Source organism: Myxine glutinosa, chromosome 10 (genome assembly GCF_964187855.1).
Source record: "Myxine glutinosa chromosome 10, kmMyxGlut1.1, whole genome shotgun sequence".
Lineage (NCBI taxonomy): Eukaryota > Metazoa > Chordata > Myxini > Myxiniformes > Myxinidae > Myxine > Myxine glutinosa.
The window spans coordinates 88,538,329-88,548,995 of record NC_136270.1 but is presented as its reverse complement, the minus strand read 5'-3'; the positions used below and the strand labels follow the sequence as shown (position 1 = coordinate 88,548,995).

At 42.6% G+C, this 10,667-nt stretch overlaps 1 protein-coding gene across 1 annotated transcript; it reads left to right on the top strand.

Annotated features, from left to right (window-relative positions):
* The first annotated feature begins 7,717 nt into the window (after nt 1–7,717).
* Nucleotides 7,718–8,916, top strand: LOC144894154 (uncharacterized). Its single transcript, XM_078786235.1, has 2 exons — nt 7,718–7,802; nt 7,941–8,916. The coding sequence occupies exons 1-2, from the start codon at nt 7,746–7,748 to the stop codon at nt 8,787–8,789; spliced, it is 906 nt and encodes a 301-aa protein (XP_078642361.1). The 5' UTR covers nt 7,718–7,745; the 3' UTR covers nt 8,790–8,916.
* The last annotated feature ends 1,751 nt before the right edge of the window (nt 8,917–10,667 follow it).

Sequence of the window (10,667 nt, the reverse complement as noted above, 5' to 3'; positions counted from 1 at the left end):
CCGTCGCCGGTCGTGTCCACGGCTCAATGCCCGCGTGTTTCTTCTTGACGCATTGTGCGACCAGTATATTTGAAAGACGATGTGAGACTTAAGGAGGGAGGAATGTAGTGCCGTGTATGGCTGAGTGAGGCCGCTGTGGGCGGGGCCGAGTGAGGCCTGTGTTGCCGTTACCTGAAATAAAGATGGTGCTTGATCCTATGTACGTGTCCGCATCTTTATAACAAAGACATTACAGAAACCAAAACGACACCGTAGTTAGCAGCAACACCATTTCCAGTTTGGCGCCAAAAAAAAACAACCTTTACATGGCTACTTGAGCACAAACGGCTCATGCACAAACTTCAATAGTCTACAATTCATGAACCTGGATGTTTACAAAGCTAATTAAATATAGATTTAGTGTCACAAAGGATAGAACAAAGGATAGAACATAACATTTAAACAGTTTTGGACGTGCACCTTGACCCGACGGCCAAGGCTTACAGTCCAACACGACTGTCCCATTAACATACACATGCACCTCAGCCCAAAGGCTGAAGCACATGGTCAATCAAAACACATGCATCCTGACCCCGAAGGGCCAGAATGCATGGTCATACAATTGGACCCCTTCTCCATAGGAGTGAGTCCACATGACTTCAACACCATGCCGTTCTCATCAGGACGGCATACTGCAAAAATTCGAACCAATGAGGACAAAAGTCGTCTTGTAAATCGACCAAAGGGTGCAAAAAGGCACCTCCTGCTTTAATAATGAGCAGCAGCCACGGATTACATCTCACAGTAGAAACCGCCTAATCCGCAAACAACGAACAGCATATATATATATTGTGGAATGTGAAAAAGTAAGTACACCCCATGTAAAGTTTTGACTTTTTCAACATATTTCAACATACAGCTATTTGATCTTCATTTCAACAATATTGATAGATAAAGGTGGTATAATATAACAAGTATCATTGAGTACCAGTTCAGTATATAACCAGTACCAGTATATAACATTGAGTACCAGTTCACTGGTAATTCCCTGTTTGTCGTTAAAGGCGGCAAAAAGGGTTGGCGTCAGGAAGGGCATCCGGCCGTAAAACATTGCTTCAAAAAGGGGACCAAAAAACAACAACAACCACGGTTCCCGAAAAAGGCCAACCCCCGCTTTGCGGGGAAAAATGGCCTCTAAAGGTGGTTTTAAGTATCATGAAACATTTACATTTTGTAGTCCATTGTATAATTTAAATAAACACAAATGCAAATTTCGCATGTGGAAAAAGTAAGTACACACCTACATTTATCACTACTTCAAATACCTAAAATTAGAATCAGGTGCACCAGCTCAGGTGCAAATGATTAGAACATCGTTAGAGAGGATCTTGGAGGAACCTGTCTTATTTAAACCTCAGACATTTAGTTTGGTTTTTTCTTTGTTGTTGAAGTGTGCGGCGTCACTATGCCTAGATCAAAAGAGCTCTCTTAGGCCTTCAGAAAGAAGGTTATAGATGCCTACGAGTCTGGGAAGGGATTTAAAAACATCTCCAAACAATTTGAAATCAATCATTCGACTGTCCGGAAGATCATCTACAAGTGGAGAAGATTCCAAACAACTTCCAACTTGTTCAGGCCAGGCCACCACAGCAAGTTCAGCCAGAGAGCAGACCGCAAGATGCTGAAATAAGTCTCTAAGAACCCCAGAATGTCATCACGGGACCTACAGGTAGCTCTTGCCACTGTTGATGTCAAAGTGCACGAGTCTACCATTGGAAAGAGGCTGCACAAATTTGATCTACATGGGAGGTGTGCCAGGAGGAAACCTTTGCTGTCCAGAAAGAACATCAGGGCAAGACTAAAGTTTGCAATGAACACCTAGGCAAAGACCAGCACTTCTGGAGCAATGTGCTCTGGACAGATGAGTCAAAGGTAGAGCTATTTGGCCACAGTACCAGAAGACATGTTTGGCGAAAACCAAAGACAGCATTTGACCACAAGAACCTGATACCAACTGGAAAGCATGGTGGTGGAAATATTATGGTTTGGGGCAGCTTTGCTGCATCAAGGCCTGGGCAGCTCACCATCATAGAATCCACTATGAATTCTTCATTGTACCAGAGGGTGTTGAGGATAATGTGAGGCCATCTGTCGGAAGTTGAAGCTCAACCGAAGGTGGACCTTGCAACATGACAATGACCCTAAACATAACAGTAAATCCACCAAGGAATGGCTGAAAAGAAAGAAATGGAGGGTTCTGGAATGGCCAAGTCAAAGCCCGAATCTAAATCCCATCGAGATGTTGTGGGGGGATTTGAAACGAGCTGTGCATGCAAGAAACCCCTCAAACATCGCACTGCTGAAGGAATTCTGCATGGAGGAGTGGGCAAAAATTTCTCCCAGTCGATGTCAGAGGCTGGTAGACAGTTATAAGAAACGCCTACATGAGGTTGTTTCTGCCAAAGGGGGCAATACCACCTTTTGGAGCCAAGGGTGTACTTACTTTTTCCACATGCGAAATTTGCATTTATGTGTATTTAAATTATACAATGGACTACAAAATGTAAATGTTTCATGATATTTGTTATGTTATATCACCTTTATCTATTAATATTGTTGATATGAAGATCAAATAGCTGTATGTTGAAATATGTTGAAAAAGTCAAAACTTGTGTATATATATATATATATACTGTATATATACCTCTGTTTGACAAACAACACCTCTCAACCCATTGGTCTCCTTATCCAATCTTCTCTCTCTCGATCTCAGCACCTGTTGTTGCACCATCTGCACTACCACCGCCAGCACCTGATCATGTCGCCACCTGTATCTTCCTGCTGTCAATGCTACTGGGCATGCACTCAGTGCATGCTACACTATTCCCAAACCTCCACACAAAGAAAATCTCTCTTCCTGCAACAACCCCCACAATCTCAAGTTTACTGGTGACGGAAGCACATCATACGTTACCCGCAACAGGAAACTCAACAATATTGGCCCCATCCTCCAAATCTCTTGCCACTTCAATGTCCTCACCTGCACACCTTCCCACCATGTCCAAGCGCCGCGACGTGCCTGCCCGACTGCTTTCACCTATTTCACTTATCACCTATCTCCTTCACCTATAATCCCTGATACGCCAGGGTTTTCATTTTTAATTTCCTCAATCGATTTTAGAAAATAATATTTCCTTACCGATTATATGTCGTTGTATGTGGAAAGATAATATAATTGGCATTTCTCGTCTTATTCGTCGTACAGTACTTCGTTCCTATAACATTTTGAACATCTTCCTCACTGATAATATTTGAATATAGACTCAAAACATGAATATATATCATCACATTCACCTGATATGTATCATCAAATATCATAAACATTTGTTGGAAATTTCGAATTGCGCCGCGAATTATATTGTCTGAATAATTATATGTAATAATGTGTGTAAAATGGATATAATACATTATTCATTATCGAACAACGAATGCAAAATGCTTATTAATTCATGATTATTAAATTTAAACCGCAGATTTAGCCCATTATATATTTTTTACTTATTATATTCTGTATATTTTTCTCATTTTTTCAGCTTCGAAGTGCATCGCAAGCATTTTGATGTTTCACGCGTTTTAATATAATAAAGTCGGTAAATTTCATGCAATGCTAAAATTCCGGGACATTAAAAGGCGTCTGCGCAATAATTGGAAGGGTTCGATGAGCGAAGAAAACAGTGGAATTGAATCGAGATGGGAAGGGATTGGCAAACGATGGGGAGGGATAGGGAGGGACACGGGCAGAGAATCTGCCTGGGACAAGAAGCGTCCGTGCGCAATCTCTGCGTGCTCAGAACGATTCGGACACGTCCTGACGATTGATGCACGAAAGGCAAACTTGGCCTTGAGAGTAATTCTTATTGGTGCTTTTTTGGCCGGAGAGCTGTTTTTTCCAGAATTAATTGAGACCAAATATTGGAGAGGATGGATGGAACCAAAGACAGAAACAGGATGATATTGACCTATCTGCCTCACCGAATTCCATCACAAGGCGTTGTGGAACCTCCAGAACTACAAGAGTCCACAGCACCAGCTCAGCGATCAGTGGAACTTCATTCACCTGAGGATTCCCAGGTAAGTATTCCTGACAGGTCTCGCATACGCAGTGACAATAGATTAAATAAATGCTGTACCTTACGTAAACCTCGACGAATGCACTTTTACTTAAAAATTATATGTGGTGATGATTGTAAAATATTACTGTGTTAAATACCTATAAACTTCAATCATTCGATTGTTATATCTACACACACACACACACACACACACACACACACACACACACACACACACACACACACACACACACACACACACACACACACACACACACACACACACACACACACACACACACACACACACACACACACACCTACCGTTCTCACGGTTTTCGAAGGTATCTTCTTTACCCAACGAAAGATTATTTTTGTTTATATATCTCATTCGCTTTTTCCCCTCCGAACCACCAACCAACTCCCTTTCCTCCCTTTTAACGTCTTCTTTTCATGCCATCTTTTTTCTTCTTATTTTGCAAAGTTTTTGTTTTTGTCACAGAGAGCCGGAGCAACTGCATCTTTCCTCATCCGAGACATCTTGGGGGAGCAGAAGCTACTCGCAGCATGCCCCCCATACAACAGAGGCACCTTCAGAGCCCTCAGGGCAAGCTCAGCAGGTGTGCGGGACATACGGATGAAGATGGTCGACAGAGACTCCAAAGGTTGGTTTCCCACCTCATAATTTGTCTCTCCATCTAGTCTAGTAGGAAGACTAGGTCCCCCTGCACCCCCCGGAGATATACTTCTAATCAGTGTTTCTAGATTGGAAAAAATGTGTAGAAAATGACTAGCTATGGCCCCAAGCTGAAATAATGTCCCACATACCATTTTTATGCAAATTACTGCTGCCATTATAAAAAAAACGATTTTTGACATATCTCAGCCAATATTGCAGATAATTGAAAAATGAAGGTGTCTAGACCCATGTTTTGAAGGGCATAGATCATGATAGAACTATTCATAACATGATTACATGTGTCTATGGTATACTAGTATGCATATTAATGCTGTAATTACAAAATAATCAGTTTTACAAATGATAAGGATACGTTAATACTGCAGATAACTTAACATGGTACATAAGGGGTCTAAACCCAGGTATTTTCAAGGTTAAATGTCAACAAGATGCTCCTGAGTCTTGCATAGGGGCGGGACATTGGCAGTAACATTGGTACCACTCAACTTTTCTTCCCACCATTGACTTTGTATTGCGAGAGATTTTCACTTGCTTATTTAAAGGTTTCTCACCCAGCCCACGTAAAATCTACCAACTCCTGCTGTTAACTCCCAAACATATTTTTTTATGTTATCCAATCACAGTGCAGAAATGACAGACTAGAGATCCAAATTAGTGCTGCTATAGCTGCCATTTTACATTTCCATCCATGTAACATGCGCGCTCGCGCGCTCGTATCAATTGGTAATGTCGCGCGCTCGTATCAATTGGTAACGTTGATGTTATTGAATACCTCAGTTGAAAGTTCAGTCTTCCATTCCATCTGTGTGTTGTTCTTGGTATTCATCCTCCAATCTAGCCAGGTAAGATGCTAACTATAATGTTACTCACACTCTTGACTTCAGTTTCTGCATGAAATCATAAACAGGCAGAATAACAGCTGAGCCAGCTAGCACCATGTTAGCTAACGTTAAAGCTAGCCTCATCTATGTACAGTATGTTCCTAATGTCGGTGTAACTTAAACTTTTGTTAATGCCAAACATGAGACATATCTGTTGACTTCTGTATATGAATTGAACCAGAAAGAGGCACGACAGCTGAGCTAGCTACAGTAACTTAGCACAATGTTTCATTGGCCTAGATAGCTAACGTTAGTGTGGAAGAATTTAGATGTTTTAGCTATTAGCACTTTTGATGCCACTAAACATGGTTTAGTCAGCTAAAAAGTACCCTAGTGTAGAACATGACTCAGAACCTCTGTTACCTCACTGAAAACTCAGAGCCTCCTTTCACAGGCACTTTTAACATCATTCGTGATTTCTTATTTGTCATTTAACAGTGATGGTAGACATCGACAGCAAGCATGCCCAAAAGAAAACGGAGTGTAGAACCTGCAGCCCAAAGCTCTCCTCCTACATGCATCCTTCATGTACCATCCATGTCTGATCATGGGGATTTCACGCCCCTCCGTAAAATTAAAGGATCTGCTTCAGAAAAACTGCAACTGCTTCAAAAGATCCGGGATAGACGTCTCAACCAACCGCATGACTCCCCATGTCGTATGCAATCAGTATGTGATCAGATCCCGGCAACTCTTCCTGATGACCTAGAAAGAGTAGGATATCACAGCAAGTGTTATAAGCACTTTGTCCGCCACTTTCATCGTCTGGGAGATGATACAGAACCAGGGCCATCAACCTCATCATGGCATCACTCTCCTCGTAAACCAGGAGGTTCTGCTGAACCCATCTTCCCGCCAGAGTGTATATTTTGTGAGAAAGTTGAGACCAAAGATGCTCATCGCAATACTGAGAGGCCTACAACCTTCCCATCCTTTAAAAACAAAGAAAATGCATGGGAGCAAATCGAAACACGGGCTGAGAAAATGGGTCTCTATCGACTCCATCGAAAGGTGAAAAACAAAGACCTCTTTGCATGTGAGGCCAAACACCATCCGTCATGTTTTAAAGCTTTCCGCACACCATTCTACAACTATGAGCGTGCGATTCACAGAGCCGAAGCACCAAAGGAGCAGGCTTGCATGTCAGCCGCCCATGAAAAGGCATTCAACTCAGTACTGGAACACATTCAAACCCAGGTCATCCAGCAGAATAAAGTTCTACAGCTTTCTTCCTTGCGCTTGCTCTATGTCGAGGAACTGAAACTGAATGGATATGAGAACTCAAATTATCGGTCAGAGAAACTACTGAAACGCCTACAGAATGACCCAATCAAGGAGCATATCCACTTCACGAAGGTTGATCATGACAAATGTGATGTCATTTCTTTCTGGCTTGTGCACAGCTCAAACATAACAGTTTCCAATGCTCTCGCACGAGCATTCACACTCGGAAGCACAAACAAGAACCAAAATGTTGCCCTCCAACTTCGCCAGGGTATTCTACAGGCTTTCAGAGAGTGTAAAGACCAACCATGGCCACCAACAGCTGAAGACATGGAGCTCAATCCTGAAGACATCCTACCTCCAGACCTTGTCCGCTTTCTCAGCGTGCTAATGACTGGCAAGGAGGGCATCGAGACAGAAAAGGTGAAGCGTCTGGTCTTCTCCATTGGACAAGATCTGTGCCGTGCAGTGTCAGATGGAAAATGGAAGTTACCAAAGCACATTCTCCTCTGTGTGACTGTAAGGCACCTGTTCCGAAGCAAACAGCTCACCACAATACTACACAGGCTTGGACACTCTGAGAGCTACGATTTCGCCTTGGAGTTGGAAACTGCTCTCGCCAAGGTCCTGGATGAAGTCTCAACTTATCGTACACCACAAATTGTGACAGGAGAGGGCAACCTTGTATTCCACTGTGAGTGGGACAACTTGAATAAGCAACCAGCAACCAGGAAGCCATATGACTTCAAAATGTTCCTTGCAAATGACGACAACAAAAAGCAGATGTGCCAGCTTCTTCTGAAAGTGTGGAGTGGACAAGAGGCAGCTACCAGGCTGGAGAGAACAGAGATGGCTGTGCTGATCGTGGAGGGGAAGGCCCACCAACTTGCCTCAACGAATGGCAAGGTAAAATTGAAAGCCCTTCGTGAATGGCGATTCAATTTGTAATTTTTCCTGAAAAAAAGGTGATTACCTGTGATGTTTGTCTAGATCTGAAACTGGCAGTGACTGGTGATTGAAATGCGGTGCCTTTTTGTGTTTCAGGTCGAGGTACGTGAACTCCCCACGATCTACAGCAACCAGGAAGAGACTGATACCAGGGTGGTTCTGTACCTCCATCATGCTGCTACCATCGGATACAAGAACGCTGTAGTCAGAACACCGGACACAGACATCCTCCTGATCCTGCTCCACCATGCCCACAACATCAAGCTGACGGTGTACCTGGATACAGGGTCAGGGAAGCATCGCCAACTTGTCAACGTCTCTGAGCTGGCAGAATCCCTGGGAGAGGACTACTGTGCCACTCTCCTGGGGTACTATGTGTTCAGCGGAGAAGACTGCACCAGTGCCTTCAAAGGGAAGGGAAAAGTCGGGCCCTTGAAAAAGCTGGAGAAGAATCCCAGGTTTCACAGGGCATTCGGTGAACTGGGTGACAACTGGGATGCCAACCCTGAGGTGGAGAGGCAGTTAGAAAAATTCACCTGTGTGATGTACGGCCAGAGTCGCGAGTCATCAGTGGACATTGTCCGTGCCAAGCTGCTACGAAAAATGGTGGGAGAGGACAAGACCCTCACATCCAAGTCCAAGGTTGATCTGGCTCGCCTTCCTCCATGCCAGTCTGCCCTGAAGCCGCACATCCAGCGTGTGAACCACCGCGTAGCATTGTACAAAAGAGCCGATCAACCTATCATCGAAAAGCCAAAACCTTATGAGGAGCAAGGATGGATAAGGACTGATGAAGGACTGTTGAAACCAATGTGGTCCAGTGGTCCCATCCTACCAACCTCACTGGTGGATCTTCTGAACACAGGAGAGCACGAAGAGGAGGAGGAAGAGGAAGGAGAAGAAGAGTTTGACTCTGACGATTTCGATGAAAATGATGATGACTGACTCAGTGTAGAATCACTAATGCTAATGATGTTTATCTAAAACAAGCAAGAGAAGAGTGGTCACATTGAGTGCTAGGACTATTTTGACAGTTGTAATATTTAGAAAAATAAAACTTTGTGTTAACGTCTGTGTAGACGGACCTTAATATGAGTCTATTATTTCGTAAAACTGTGATTATTTTGTAAATAAAGCACTAATTAGCATACTAGTATACCATAGACACATGTAATCATGTTATGAATAGTTCTATCATGATCTATGCCCTTCAAAACATGGGTCTAGACACCTTCATTTTTCAATTATCTGCAATATTGGCTGAGATATGTCAAAAATCGTTTTTTTGATAATGGCAGCAGTAATTTGCATAAAAATGGTATGTGGGACATATTTTCAGCTTGGGGCCATAGCTAGTCATTTTCTACACATTCTTTCCAATCTAGAAACACTGATTAGAAGTATATCTCCGGGGGGTGCAGGGGGACCTAGTCTTCCTACTAGACTAATCGGTTTAATACAGGCACATCGAATAGAACAAAAAACCCCATGTATGCGCACATACATCATATGCTATCATCATGTGGACGAATGGGTTTCATTTTATTTCAGGGGGGAAAAAATGACCAAAGCTGTTTCAGCATATTACATAAACATCATGGCTGGGGGCATATTCAGGGAAGATACTCCACACACGACTTGCCACCCAATTTTCCTATTTACTTCGGTCTATTCTGTTCTATTCAATGCAATTTGAGGACGGACTCCAATAATTTTTTCCCCTATTTCAGCTCGGTGTGATCTTTGGTTGACACATGCTTCCAGGGCCTTTGCTGTAGGTTGCCATTTTGTAATTGTCGTTTTACAGAATGAACTAGAAAGCATCTGAAAATACAAAGCCCGGCCGCGTCCGTTTGTATTCAGACGTCTTCTTCTTCTTCTTCTTCTTCTTCTCCTTCCTCTTCTTCTTCTTCTTCTTCTGTATTCCCAAAATAAACGAAACCAGTTTTTAAAAGAAATACAAAATGAAAATTGATGATTTTATGCAGCCTTGACTTTTGAGCTATAGATCGAAAAAAAACCATTAGCTACTAGCTTTTGATTGGTGAACTAATTATGTGACCCAATAAGCAAAAACATTTAAACTAGTACACCCGCTCACTATAGGAACGGCACGGGGTAGGAATGGGTAGGAAGGTTCTTACCATGTTATTATCCTTATTATTATTGCCAATTATTATTACTATTATTTATGTTAGATTAGGTCATTGAATGGATCAGAACATGCTTGACAATATAACATGTCAGATCAGGTCATTGAAAGAATCAGAGCGTGCACGACATTACAACATATTAGATCAGGTCATTGTAAAGATCAGACCATGCACGACATTATAACATCTCAGATCAGAACATGCATGACATTATAACATGTTAGATCAGGTCTTTGAAAGGATCAGAACGTGCATGACATTATACCATGTTAGAACAGGTCATTGAAAGGATCAAAACATACATGATATTGTCGTGTTCCCGGGGTGAACACCCCTGGGGACGGATAGCCGATCGAGCTTAACACTCCAAGGCGTTCAATCCAATAGTGGTGTGAATACGTGTGGGGGATGAGGGCAGCGAAGCTCTTGCCTGTACGGATCCCACCGGACATCCTCGACCCTGGTAATCAATTCAAACTGACAAAGAATTACTGTATAATGCATAAATACCGGCTTTATTGAAAGAAATGCCGGTAACAAAAGAATGAATGATAAACTAAAATTCCTAATCGAGGGACCCTCCTCACAGACTCGTATATAACACAAGGGGAAAAATAAATGTGAAAATAATAATGTGTGTTTGTTTACTTAGCTCTGGTCCCCTTGATCG

Coding starts and splice junctions, on each gene's coding strand:
- LOC144894154 (XM_078786235.1), top strand. CDS start 7,746: ATGGCTGTGCTGATCGTGGAGGGGAAGGCCCACCAACTTGCCTCAACG. Junction 7,803..7,940: donor TTGCCTCAACGAATGGCAAG/GTAAAATTGAAA, acceptor TTTGTGTTTCAG/GTCGAGGTACGTGAACTCCC.